This window comes from Ammodytes marinus (genome assembly GCF_949987685.1).
Source record: "Ammodytes marinus genome assembly, chromosome: 20".
Classification (NCBI taxonomy): domain Eukaryota; kingdom Metazoa; phylum Chordata; class Actinopteri; order Uranoscopiformes; family Ammodytidae; genus Ammodytes; species Ammodytes marinus.
The window spans coordinates 9391263-9406045 of NC_137224.1; the positions used below are offsets into that span (position 1 = coordinate 9391263).

The 14783-nt window shown below is 42.1% G+C and overlaps 1 protein-coding gene across 2 annotated transcripts; it reads left to right on the top strand.

Annotated features, from left to right (window-relative positions):
• The first annotated feature begins 666 nt into the window (after window positions 1-666).
• On the top strand, window positions 667-13690 carry med1 (mediator complex subunit 1). 2 transcript variants are annotated; one of them, XM_080049173.1, is made up of 16 exons: window positions 667-796; window positions 1791-1897; window positions 2928-3006; window positions 3524-3578; window positions 5455-5587; window positions 5688-5716; window positions 5863-5934; window positions 6310-6384; window positions 6918-7078; window positions 7207-7318; window positions 7533-7657; window positions 7767-7894; window positions 8450-8651; window positions 8765-8860; window positions 8992-9097; window positions 9180-13690. In XM_080049173.1, the coding sequence occupies exons 1-16, from the start codon at window positions 676-678 to the stop codon at window positions 13012-13014; spliced, it is 5436 nt and encodes a 1811-aa protein (XP_079905299.1). In that variant the 5' UTR covers window positions 667-675; the 3' UTR covers window positions 13015-13690. The 2 variants fall into 2 exon arrangements, with proteins under 2 accessions (XP_079905299.1, XP_079905300.1); XM_080049174.1 differs by having other exon boundaries at window positions 762-824.
• Window positions 13691-14783: the final 1093 nt, after the last annotated feature.

Below are 14783 nucleotides of genomic sequence, written 5' to 3' on the forward strand. Positions count from 1 at the left end.
TCAGCTGTACAAAAGGCTCAGGTGTGTATGTGTGTGGTTGCCTGTGCTGGCGCATGGCTGCTTTTTGCTGTTTAAAATGTCTTACAGCTTAATTATCTAGACCTACTGCTTTATAAAAGTACACATTGTAGGGGAAAAACAATCATCATTATTAAGACTGCATCATTTTGTGTTTGAAGTCCATTTACATGAATATTTCAACCTACCTTTGGCTTTTGGTTGGTCTTGGCAGCTCATGAATCGTTTAATTGCGGCGATTGTACGCCATCTGGAGTCTTCATCTGACATTGTCCTATATTTTAGGCAGTCCAGACAAGGGATTTGAGTTATGCAATAAATGCAAAGGCCACTTTCTCCTCAAATAATTTTTGATAAATAGACCAGAAATACCCTGTAGGACTATAATAGGCCTACTAATTTGAATTTGGCATAAAAGTCGTTATCCTACTTTTTTCTTCAAACGGGGTTTCGGCTAAATTATGGTCCAAAACATATTTGTATGGACCTTCTTAAGAAAACCTCCAAATTGGATTAAAATGTGGAGTGGAAACAATTCAAAGTTGAGGAAAATTGTTTGCAACTCACCAGCATCAAGCCCATGAACCAACCAGACAACATCACAGCATGGAGCAGCCGTACGGAAGCCGGGGAAACAGAAACGGCGAAAGGGGTACAATGGCGGCTGCGGGGCCTGTCTCTATGCAGAGCGGTAGCCCTGCGAGAGAGCTTTCTCTCTCGGTTCAGCAAGCAGGGAATCAGACTCATGGAGATCGGATCAAACCCGAAGAGTCCACAGGTGAGGAACGCGACGCGACCTTTTAATTGTATTTCGCCTTACCGATTTGTTGTTATTGTACTAGTCTGGCTAATGCTAATGGCTGCTAACAGCTACCTTAAATAAGCTGTCTGTAATGTTTGCTTTGTATGTACGTGTTGGACATAAACATTGGGGGTCATTTTCATCTATTTGAGCAACATGTGTAAAACGGTTACTCGTGAATCTTAAGTTAATAACATTGGGCATGGTGCTGTGTTTGGTAAAGTAGCAGCTAACTCCCTGTCATGAGCTAAAGGCTAACATCAACTTTATGGAAACACTATAACACTCATAACGCAAGGGTCTCTGAAAGGATTTTATTGGCACTACACAAGTTTGCCTTATTTTGACTTATTGTTTGCCGGAAAAATGCAGATCGAGACACTTAAAGCCAAACCTAAACCCAAGATAAGCTTACAAGCTGTAGCTCTGTTGTAGCTCTCTCTGACAGATTACGATAACAAAACATCAGGCTCTGTGGCGTTGATTGATAGACCGCTTAATGTTTGTTTGTTCCTTTTGCTATGTAATCAAAGCCACATCTTTCCAATGGATCATAATGAACAGACACTGCAGGGAGATATCAATGTGAATTGTTTAATATTTGTGGTGATTTCAGAGAAGAACTTTTGTCGTTGCCTTCCATACAAAACCAATTTGAATTCAACTGTTGTGATGTGATTTATTGCTATCATATTGACCCCTAATGTATACATTTGCAGACATTTTTGTAAGTTATTCATTGAATAGACAAGGTATTCTTGCTGAGAGTTTTACCTGATTCACATGTTGATCAAATTCTGTTATCTGTTATAAAATGACTAGCTAGACGAAACCACATTTTTCTTAGCCTATACATTCAGCCCAACCTCCATATTTAGGCTGTGAAATTCAGTAAAATAAAAGTGTATAGTTGATTTATTTGTTTGTGTTTAACTCTTATCTAATGTATATTATTGTATCCTTTTTACAGAGGCAGAGAAGCATAGTCGCATGGCTGCTTTACTGGAGAGGCTTCATGCCAAACACAACGCCGCAAGGCCATGGCAGGAGACCTGCAAGGTTGTGCGCCAGGCCATGGTGAGACTGAGACATCTTTCACAGAGAAAATAATTATCTGTTTGGGTCACAATGTACCTCTTTAACTTGAGGCATATTTCAGAATTGAATATTGTCTTTTGGCCTGGAACCACTAGACGTGGGCTTGGTGATTAAATTGGTTGTCACCCCTCCTGGTCATGCTTTGACAAAACAAACAGACTGGAGGCCAGATGCTATACTCATACCTGTACTGACAAGACCAAATTCAACAGGGGGAAAAAAACATGTCACCAGGTTTACAAGAACACGTTGCTAGATGTAGTTTGCTCATTGCACTCTTTCATCATGAAAAGGGCATCAATCAATTCTTAATGAGGAAGAGGTCACTCCCACAAATTGTCACTCGAACATTCGTGAGAAGTCATTATCCGTCATATCAAAGTTCACTAAGATTGATATCTACATGGGGATACTCATGGTGTAGTGTTTAGAGTGTCCCCCTAGAGGCTCAGTCCTCAACGCAGCAGACCCGGTTCGAATTGGAAGGATTGCAATTTCATGAAATTAAATGGGTTTATTATAATAGGACTAAGCATTACAGGTAGGTAACAGAAATTAAAGTAAAAGGTTTTCATTCCTTATTGAAGAGAATACTTTCCCTCCACTGAAAATAAATAATTTGTTCTGTATATTTATAGTTGAGTTATTAATAACAAGCTACACATTTTTAACAGGCTAGAAAAATGCCATTAAGACAACACATATAATATGCATAATTCCCCAGCATTGCCAGCTCTGCGTCTTTAGAAAAGCATATAAACCACCAAAGACACTTTCTTCGTACCTGTTTAATATGCATTAATAAGCAATTAATCACTTAGATGCACAAAGTAGTTTTTACTTCAGTAACTTACCGGCTGGGCCTGATAAACTATAGCGGTGACATTTAAATGCCTGACCCATTTTGCAGACTAAGCGGAGCATCAAATTATTTTGTTGATGAAGCACTTTTATCTTTTCCCAACTGTGATCTTAATCCTCCTTATTTCTCTTGACACCTCGTTCCCAGGAGAAACGCGGTGTTATGAACGCAGCAGGTCACCAGCTCCTGCTCACCTGTCTGGAGACCCTGCAGAGAGCGCTGAAAGGTGAGACTGTCAACTCTAAGGACACACACACACACACACACACACACACACACACACACACACACACACACACACACACACACACACACACACACACACACACACACACACACACACACACACACACACACACACACACACACACACACACACACACTCACACTCACACTCACACTCACACTCACACTCACACTCTCTCTCTCTCTCTAATGGAAACATTTTCCATTGGAGTCTTTATCATAGACAGGAGAAAAACAACTGTAGACTGAAATTCAAGTCAATTTGAATGAAAAGTGCCAGTGGTACTGACAAGACAGTTTCAGGAAAACTAATAATACTGTATAAAGGTATTAAAATTTAAAAAAAATTATCTCCAACCACTGTTATTTGAATGCAGCATACCTCACTTTTGTTTTGAGCATTACGCATTCAGGCTTGTTGCATCAGTACACAGCATGAACAATTTTATGACATAAAATAATTCAGAATTTCTTTCTCTTGTCTTTTATTTTTTCAGTCTCATCTCTGCCCTCCATGACAGATCGTCTGGAATCCATCGCTCGGCAAAACATGTGAGTTTTTGTTTTTTCCCCTCCCCCCTTTGCTCAAGTTTTTCAAGAAACAGGACTGCAAATAGAAGCTGACAAGAGTATGAAAGGTGGTTGATTTTATATATATTTTTTAAAAAACTGACTTGAATTGAGGGGGGAATATCGCATACTATACCGAGATCCCTCAATACGTGTGAACAAATGAAGCAAGGATAATCACTTGCTTGGTCAATATACGCCTACAACCATTTTTAAATGGAATTTATTAAAGTGAAAGCGCTTACTGTCTTATAATTAGAGGTGGGCATAGATTAATTTTTTTAATCTAGATTAATCTAGATTAATTTTGAAATTAATCTAGATTAATCTAGATTAAAATGTCTCATTTGAATTCATTCATAATATGTGTGTGCTCCTAAATAATGACTCAAAGTAAGTCTTTGAGAACGTGTTTCTCAAGCCAGGTGGCGCATCAGACCAGGGGCTCATCTCCTGTTTCCAACATGCATCACAAACTGCTTGAGGAAGCTGTTCTACTATGATAATTGGTGATGAAAATAAATAATGTTCAACAAGATGTACTTGTGTTTACAAACTGTTTATTCAGTTAAACATGAACTTTGAACTGTAGGCCATAAGAGGTAACGATGAATTGTTTAGGGCTGCAACTAACGATTATTTCAATAATCGATTAATCGGTCGATTATTTTTTCGATTAATCGATGAATCGGATAAAAAAAATAAACATTTGTAAATGCTGCATCTTTATTCAAAAACTGAACATTACTTCAAATTCACAGTGCACACTGAAGTGTCAAAACACCAGGTTATTGCTCCAACGTCCCGGAACTATTAAAAGTAATATTAAATGATAAACAATTAATAATAAACTTAACTGGGATAACACAAAAAAAAACATACAATGTATGATATACATTTATACAGTATATAAAGGATGTCCATGGTAAACCAGTCAACCGATAATATTTTTAACCGGTAAATACTAACGGTTAAAAAAATAAAATCATCTTAATTTCTCTCAGATGACAGGAGAGTTAATTTGTATTGATATTGATACCATGTTCAAGACTCCTTAACGATCCAGGTCTTTATTGATATCAAAATTGATAATTTTCTATTATTTTGTTGAAATAGAACTTGTATTATTGCTTTAATTGCTGATATGATCATAGCTCTAGATAGGACATTAAACAGGTCATAATTCCATTCCATCTTTACTATCTATTTTATCTTGCTGGGAAAACAAGTTTCGCCAAAATCTCAAATTTCTTTTTTTTTGTGTTGCATTTGAACACATCAATCATATTACTGAGCCGGCCTGAACACATCACAGTTGACATGTTTGCTACTTTTTTTAAGCTAACTAGCTTTATATCCTTCCGATTTTAACATGGATTTAAAATCTGGATCACTATTTTTAACTGACGGGACTTTCTACACCGTTCGGTTGTATGATTACTGCCGCTGCATTGAATGACTGTTGATGCGCCGATGCCGATTCTCCGAGCACGTCTGCACACCGTCTGCAGCAGCAGCTGACAGAGTTTTTTTGGACTAGACGGATACTGAGTTGATGGAGTTTTTTTTAACCCAAAGAAAGCAAAGGTACAACACTTTTATATAGGCCTGCAGTCCAGTGTTAGATATGACCAAAATACAAGCTGTGGCCGCTCACACTATAGCTTCACGTGCGGAAGGGGGTTCACCCCGACGGCGAACAGCATCTCCCCTGAGCCGAACAGGAGGTGGAATTAAGAGATTAACGGCGATATTTTTTTTATCGCCCGATAAGAGTCTGGCGTTAACGCAGCCGTTAACGCCGTTATCGGCCCACCACTACTTATAATATTGTGTTTTTTTTCCCTTGTCTGAACAGGCTGGGCTCTCACCTCAGCCCATCAGGGACAGAGTGTTACATCACATCAGACATGTTTTATGTGGAGGTGCAGCTGGACACCAGCGGCCAGCTAGTGGACGTCAAGGTGGCTCATCAAGGAGAAAACCCAACGGTCAGTTTACTGTTACTTCCATATTGCCCCTAGAGTTAGTCATTCTTTAAGACATTTCCACAAAAGTGTATTATATTATTATTTTCTTTATTTTTCACAGAGTTGTCCTGAGCTGATTCAGCATCTAAGGTGAGTAGAAATACGCCTCTCTGCACACTCGCATGTGATAAACTACACAAACTTATCTTATTTCTGTTTTGTGGAATGATGCAGGCAGATGTGAGACATGCTTGTATCAGTGTTTGAAACTGTCTTAATCCATCTTTTCTCATCAGGGAGAAGAACTTTGAAGAGTTTTCAAAACACCTGAAGGGGCTGGTTGATCTGTACAAGCTCCCAGGGGACAAGTAAGTAGACTATAAGGACGTATAGATGAATCTTATCTTACCTAAACATTTTGGAAAAATCTTTTGATTATTTTATTTATTTATTTTTTAGAAATGACACTTATCTCTTTAAGAAATAAAAACATATATAATTTCTCTTTTGTTTTGTATCCAAAATAATAGCCGTTTGTAGATGTAGAGTTCTCCCACACATCTGATCAACTGAATAGTTCATTTTCTAAAAAGTTCTATTTCACCCTATTTTTTTTTACCTGTATTATAAGGTCATAAAATACATTTATCTGCAATAACTTGCAAGAAAAAACTGTTAATTTATGAGAAACAGATGCCACATGTGTTTATGAGTGTTATGGTTTTAATTCTTTTTTATTCCAGTAAGCTGAAAACCAAGATGTATATAGCGCTGCAGTCTTTGGAGCTTGATCTCACCAAGATGATGCACATGTTTAGGTATGTTCATAAAATTCTCTTTTGGTTGCCTTTTACAATATACTAAGTGTCTTTGGGCTTCTAGTGTTTAGCAAATGCTGGCGGGCTGTGATATCATGCTTTGAGATAATGAAACGAACACTAAATAAGATTATATATGTGATAAACGCTTTAAGATTCAATTAGTGGCGTGGAGCTGTGTTAACTGTCATAAGGCCAGATGGACTGTTGGTGACGAGCACCTGTAGCGACAGAGGCATGTCATCTCCTTGGTTAGCAGTTTTACCAGGTGTACGGAAAATATGTAACAGCAGCTGCTTTTATGTAATGTTATTACTTATGCTGCACTTTGATTATTCAGTGATTCAGGGAACGGGACCTATTCTGATTGTTCAAAGTAGTAAGGAAGCAACTTGGACGGTGTGATATTAACAGGATATTAGTGCACCGAGTTGAATATACATTAACTTAAGTAGTACGTATGAAAAAATGAATTAGAATTCAAGATCTCTTTTTGTAATGCAATCATTTTTAATTGATGTATGTTTTTCTAGGTTAGCAACTAATGCCAATGCAGTGGAGACTATTCTTCATGGCAGTGTGGGCTTGCTGACAGCCCGGAGTGGTGGCCATCTTGTTTCTCTCCAGTGTTACGTGTCCCCTTATGATATATTTGAGGAGGGAACGGGCACGCAGCTCAACTTAACAGACAATGGTAAATGCATAGAAGAAGTGGATGAATTCCTGAATATACAAAAGAAGGATAAGGATGGGGATTTTCACATACAATTTGCTTTAAACTGTAACAATTTTGCTTTGTTGTCGTTTGTCCCCGTGTTGCAGTACCACGCTCTCTGGGTGTCAGTGTTTCTGTGACAATTGAGGGAACCTCCGCTGTCTACAAGCTCCCAATTGCTCCACTCATAACTGGATCCCATCCAGTGGACAACAAAGGGTAAGAAAATGTAACTCACCTTATCAGGCAAGTTAAAATCCTGTAGCAAGTAGCAACCTCTAAATGATAGAACTATCATTCTTTCATTGGACATTCAAAAGAAAATGTATTTGAATTTGTCAAACATATAATATTGGAATAGCTGCCTCTTTGAAATAATAAGGCTAATTCTATCCCATTATAGAGAGATTATAACATTTTTGGTGTATTTTAGGACACCTTCCTTTTCCACTGTGACCAACTCCAACTGCGTGGATCTGCCAGCTTGTTTTTTCCTTAAGATGAACCGCCCCATGCCTTTCTCACTGTCCTTCATTCAGAGGATGGGCAACGCTACATGTGAGTCTAGCTCAAAAAATCTTTCTGTATTGTTAAATCCTAAACATGTGCTTTAGAGGATGATGTTTGTGGATTCAAACTAAAACTCTCTCCACTTTTTTTTTTAAAGCGATCCCAGTGTTTGAGAGCTCCCCCACCCTCTCACCTCTCTATCAGTTAGTAGTCCAGAGCCAGCGCCAGCTCCTGGAGGAGGGCAGCACCTCGCCGCCGCCATCACACAACATGCACTTCTATGCTGTGAGTAGACACACACATAATTACCATGTTGAATCTTTCGTCTCACATTTGATTAAAATGCTTATTTATTCCGTCCTATGCTCTATGGTTTCATAATTTTTCTGTTGTTGAAGAAATATTCTGCTAACATGATTATCGTTTCTTGTTTTTCCGGAGATGCTTGTAAATTGACTATTTCGGAATTAAAACCTGTTGTTTTGCTTCTATTTTTATTTTATTTATTTATTTGGCTTATCTTGAGTCAACGTGATGTGGTCAGCAGCATTGCAACATTATTACGCAGCTCTTAATAATTTATTATAATACTTAGATTTATTATGTTCATTTCTTTGTCAGGATCTCTGTTCAAAATAATTAATGGTATTAGATTAATGCTCTGCTGCTTATGAAAGACAGCCACATTCATGGTCTGTTATTTGTAAAGGGAAAGGGAAAACATCAAACAAGTAAAAAATAAAAGACACACACATAACCAATACAAACAGCTCATTGTTGATTGTTATCATAATCAAATGACTATTGGTGTTAGAAAACAGCTATTCTGTTGCTTCACAGGTGCTGGCAGATCAGCAGCACTGCTATTTCCTGAATGGTGATGCCCCAGTGCAGGACGGTCGCTCTCTTCAAGGAGCCCTGGTGTCCAAGATCCCTTTCCGCCACCCAGCACAAGTGCCACTCCTGTTGGATATCATCCGGCACCAGGCAGCATACAACACCTTGATTGGCAGTTGTGTGAAACGAACTTCCATCAAAGAAGGTAAATATATATTGCTTCTCTTTTATTATATTCGATCAACTGTATGCACCCTGTTTTTTTGCGTCCGATATTTTTCTTGACTAATGTGGCATCTTTTGCTGTTGTTCCTTCAGACAGCGCAGGCTTGCTGCAGTTTGAAGTATGTCCTCTTACTGAAGCAAGTTTCAGCGTCTCTTTCCAGCATCCAGTCAATGAGTCATTAGTCTGTGGTGAGCACTCAATTGCAGATGTTGATAATGCTTCAACAATATCCTTTAGTTGTAGTGATGTCAGAGAATGTGAATTGGGGACTCTGTTGCAGTGTTTTGCTTACGTGTTCTATCTGTCCTTCTTCGTCTAGTGGTGATGGAAGTGATTGACTCCAGACAGGTTTCCTGCAAGCTATATAAAGGACTGTCAGATGCTCTGATCTGCACTGATGAATTCATCACCAAAGTGGTTCAGCGGTGAGATTGTTAATTCCTCCTGAATGTATATATGTGTATAATACACAATTTATTTATTGTAATTGTCTCCTCCCCCACATAGATGCATGTCCATCCCTGTAACCATGCGAGCCATTCGGAGGAAAGCAGAGACCATCCAGGCTGACACCCCAGCCCTCTCACTAATTGCACAGACAGTGGAGATCATGGTGAAGAACAATCTGCCACCCTCTGGTAGTCCTACCTACAACATGGCCACAGGCGATGCAACTAACCCTATGGGACTGCCTGGGCTCACTGGTGACAACACACCCACTGGAGGAGGACCCCCTGGAGGGCCTAATTATACAGGTCCAATCCCCTCTCTGTTTGGGACTTCCCGAACAGAAAGGCAAGCCCAAGGAGGAGACTGTCCAAACCAAGGAGGGGTGGCTGGCCAGCAACAGCTACAGCAACAACAGGCTGGTCAAGGCCAAACAGAGGACTACAACAAAGTTGCCCAGAATCCCATACTGACAAGTCTATTACAGATAACTGGAAGTGTGGGTTCTAGTCCCAGCTCCCAAAATGCACCAGCTCCCCACCAAACTCCACCCTCGACATCCTCACCTGCTAGTAACACCAAGAATCATCCTATGTTGATGAACTTGCTGAAAGACAACCCCACACAAGATTTTGCCACGTTGTATGGTTCCAGTCCTTTGGAGAGGCAGAATTCTTCCTCTGGCTCCCCGAGGACAGATGGTATGGGTGGACCCTGCCCTGCAGGTGGCACAAAAGGTAAGAAGAAGCGCCCACGGGGGACAGAAAAGGGTGCAATGTTGCCCGGGACTGCTGCAGGTGGCGGAGGCGGTGGTTTAGGTATGAAACAGGGATCCAACATGCCGCAGCACCATCCAGCCACGCATGAGGATGACTTCCACCGTGAGCTCCTCTCTATGGATGTGGATGCATCTCAAAATATCTTTGATGTTAACCTAACTGGTGATGGCCTAGACACACCACATAGCATCACACCTGCACCTAGCCAATGTGGAACACCGCCCTCTGGCCCAAACATCCCGTATTCACAGTCTCATGTCCAGTCACAGCAACAGCAACCGCCAGGTACTGCACCGCCTCGTATGGTCCGTCTCTCTAGCTCTGATAGCATTGGACCTGATATCACAGAAATCTTGTCAGATTTGCCTGAGCAGACTGGTAAAGGCAGCAATGGGCAGCATCCCATTGGCAGTGGTGGGGAGGATGGAGGCCCCCTAGGAACCCCCATACGTGACTCCTCCAGCTCAGGTCAGGGCAGCGCCGTGTTTGACTCTGCAGACATTTTCAATACCAACAGCAATGAAAATCCTTTCACCGACGCTGCTGACATGATTGCTGAGGCAACTGCTGCTGCCACTCCCACCAGCGATTCTTCCTCCACAAACTTCTTCCCTGATCCTGCTGACTTCAACCCTGACCTTCTGACCTCAAGCCATGGCTTCTCCCAGAACTACTTTGACGACAGCTCTCCAAGTGCTGATGGGGACATGGACCTGGTCAAGGGTTTTGGGGCAAGTAGCCAGCAGAATACTCCTTCAGGAACGCCTCAGAATCCCACTCCACATGGACAGAGCACCCCAGAGCCCTCACTGAAGGACCCTTTTGATATGGGGATGGTTTTTGTAGGCAACAGCGGTGGTGGTAAACCGCTTCTGGGGCAAGCTCCTGATTTGGCTGACGCACACGGTGGAGGGTCCCAGAGCCCCCTCATAATGGGCCTAAGTGGAGCAGGTGGTGACTTTAAAAGTGCAGAAACCAAAGTTAAACAGCAACAAGGACTCATGCGGACAAAGGATGAGAATGGGGGTAGCGGTGGGAGCAGTTCTGGGCTCGGGATGGGGAGCAGTTTAACTGAGGGCAAACAGGTCAAGCGTAGCAGGACCCCATCCAGTGAGGGCAAGTCTAAAGAAAAGCCTCCTAAACGCAAAAAGATGGACCCTGATGGAAAGTCCCCCTCTCATAGCTCAGGAAGACCATATACGCCCCCTAGTGGTGGGTCAGGCTCTGGGGGAAGCATAAGTGGTGGAGGGTCCAAGTCTCCTGGTAGTTCAGGGCGCTCGCAAACTCCTCCTGGTGGTGCCACACCTCCAATTCCCAAAATCACTATTCAAATTGCAAAAGGGACGATAACTGGGGGTAAAGCATCATCTCATAGCGGATACACCTCCAGTAGCTCAGCAACAGGCAGCACTGGAGGAGCAGGGGGAACCGGCAGCAGCAAAAGCCATCATTCTCACTCATCCTCCTCTGGAAAGATCAAGTCCAAGGAAGGCTCCACGACACAAGGCAATAGCTCCAAGCCCGGGAGTGCAGGAATGGGCAGTGGCGGTGGGCAATCCCAGTCTAAAGGTTCCTCCCAAGGAATGGGCGTTGGAAAACCAGGATCCTCCCCAATCACTAAACATGGGCTGTCAGGACCTGGCGGTAGTGGGGGTGGAATCGGTGGTGGTAACAAAATGAAAACTCTGGGGGGCAAGCCTCCTGGGTCTCTAATGAATCCCAACATGAAGCCCAACATCTCCCCTTCTCACTCACGCTCCAGCAGCTCTAGTGATAAAATGTCCTCTCCAATGAAAATGCAGCAGTCTCAGGTTCCAGGAACTCCTCCGTCTTCCAAGGCTAAATCGCCGATGGGCTCGGGAGGTGGCAGCTCCGGAGGGTCCAAATCGTCTTCTGGTGGAAGCATGAGCTCCCAGAAGCCATTGGGTGGGGGCTCTTCATCTGGTTCCTCATCGTCCTCCAGCTCCTCTTCGTCTTCTGGTTCTATGGCCTTCTCAGGAGGCTCACAGCCTCAGTATGGTGGTGGTGGTGGTAGTGGCGCAGGTGGAGGTGGAGGCAGTGGTGGAGGGGGAGGGGGAGGAAGTGGCGGTGGCGGAGGGTCTGGCCAGAACAATGCAAATAACCCTAACGCCAAAGGGAAGTCTCCCAGTCGAAACAAGAAACCCTCTCTCACGGCAGTCATAGACAAACTGAAGAGTGTGGGCGGAGGAGGAGTAGGGGAGGATGGTTGTGAGGTAGGGCCACCAGTTGGGGGACCTGGTTCGGGATCTGCTCCGGGTGGTGGTGGTGGTCCTGGAAATATTCCAAGCAGTGGACCTTCAAACATGGGTCCATCCAAGCATACCTCTTCTTCCCAAAGTGGGGACTATAAGCGGGAAAAGTCTGACAAAGAGGCAAAAGCAAAAGTGTCTGTTTCAGGGGGGAGCAGTGGGGATAAAAAGATGATGGACCCAAAAACAGGAGGGGTGAGCGCGACCGGTCTGGCCAAAATTATCATCAGTAAACCTGATGGGGGCTCACCAAGCATCAAGGCCAAAGTGACCCTTCAGAAAGCAGGGGAAGGGTCTGGTGACTCCATACGTCCCCAAATATCTAGCCTGAAAGCTTCCCCCCTCTTCAGCGGCTCTACTCCCAAACATGACCGCTCGTCCCCGAGCCACAGCCGCTCACCGGGATACACCCCGCTCAACCATGACAGCGAGAGTGAGTCGGGCAGCAGCTCAGTGGCTGAGAAGTCCCACCAGAACAGCCCAAGCTCCGACGACGATCAGACCATGCGCCCGCTTCCACCCCAGGACTACATGAGCTCCATTCCTCTCAGCTCCGGCGAGAAGCACAAGAAACACAAGAAGGAGAAGAAGAAGCAGAAAGAGAGGGAGCGGGAGAGGGACAGAGACCGAGAACGGGATCGGGACAAAGAGAAAAAGAAGTCCTCTATGTCCATGGGGCCGTCCACGCATCCAATAAAACCAGACAGTTGGTCCCGGTCACCCATCTCGGCTTCCGATTCCTCTTTGTCCATGCTGGGTTCAGAGCGTCCATCCCGGCCCAGTCCAATGTATATGAGAAATGAAGATGATGACCTCATGGACTCAGCCCTCACTGGCAACCTTTAATTTTATTCAGAAGGGCTGAATTATTTTATTTTATTTTACTTAATACATGCCTGTTAAACGAGACAAACTAAACTTTTATTTATTTAACTCAAGCCACAAGTTGGAAATTAAGACAAGAATACTGTGGCACATTGTCCCGTTCATGGCATATTTTACTGTTTGGGTATAGTATCACTGTTGAATATCAGATTGGGGATGCCAGTTTCATAAAATGCTTCCCTGTCATCCAAATCCCCCTAGAATACCATATTCCTTAAGCTTCATTAAGAAGTGGGTTTAAAACAGTATTTTTTCTTTATAAATAGATTTTTTAATTTTTTTCAGCTTTCTTTGGCGTCAGTATATTAAATCTGTGTTCTCAGTAAATGTTATTTCTTTTCACAACTAATACATCTGCTGTTCATCATGACATTGTCGTTAAAAACATACCAGATTGCCACTATACTGTATGTTCTCATAAGTCTGACATCTATTAACTGTTAAAAAGAAAAAGTATTGTAAAGCAAGGAGGGTGCAGTGTTAAGTTGCCTTGTTTTTTGGATCCAGTTGGGAATTTTTTAGATTTTTATACATTTTAAACTGTTGATGTGTAGGTAAAGAAGACTCATCTGATGATGATGATGATGATGATGATGATGATGATGATGATGATGATGATAATGGAGGAAAAGTGACATGCTGGTCATTTTGACTGTACAAGTTTTGGAAGATAGAAATAAACATTTCACTTCTGAAAAACTGTCATATCTGTATTTTATGTTAATGTAGCAACAATAGCAGTGTGTATCTTTTCTATTTTCCATATTAATCGAAAGTAAAAGTAATTTATAAACACAACTTTTTAATTATTTTAAATGTTGAATGAACCGGTAGAGTTGGCAGTTAAATATATAGTCTATTTTCTATTCGCAAGTCAAGCTCATCCTTGAAGCTACACTAGGTGGCAGTAGTGTGACAGGCTGCAGCAATACACTCTTGATCACTCTTGGCAACAAATTGTGTTTTTTTTTGTTGCAATTAGTTACTCGCTCCCAGAGGTTAAATTAAATTTCACGCCTTTATTCACAGGTTTTACAGGAGAACGTTTTTCTAAAATCATGATGCAACAACCCGAGGCACTGAAAAAGCATACAGCTAAAGCTGCACAAATCCAATCATTTAGGATGTTTAATTGTTTACAAGGCATGTTGAGGGACTAACCAATAAGTATACATAGTGACCACTCCCTCCTTGTCCACCGCTGCCTTATTTATTTGTTTCCCCTTGCATTGTATGGAACTTATCCAGCAATTCAAATGAAAATAAGATCAAAATAAAATTCTGACAAAATAGATAATTATCTTGCACAGGACAGGTACATACTTTCTGTTTCCTTATTCTCTTAATCACCTTGTGTCCCGTCAGATTTCCTTGAGGACATATGCAGTAGTAATAGCCTTTCCTTTTCAATTGGCTCTTAGAAGTGGAGCATACAGTGTAGTAGTAAATCAATGCGATATCTCCCTGTATAGACAGAACAAATGAAATACAGTCATGTCCCAAGTGAAACCATGCAAACCAGATGACTCCAAGGCTCCAAGTCAGCTGATCTTCTGACCCACCGCCTCACTTTTCTCCAAGCTATGCTGACTGGACAGTTTCTTTTTTTCAATGGCAGCTCAACAATCTCTTATTTAGTTGCTCCAAAGGACAAAGGAACGTGACGCTCAGCTCAAACAACACTATAGTGTATCATCAACCATGCACAATTTTAATAGGCAGCAGCTTGC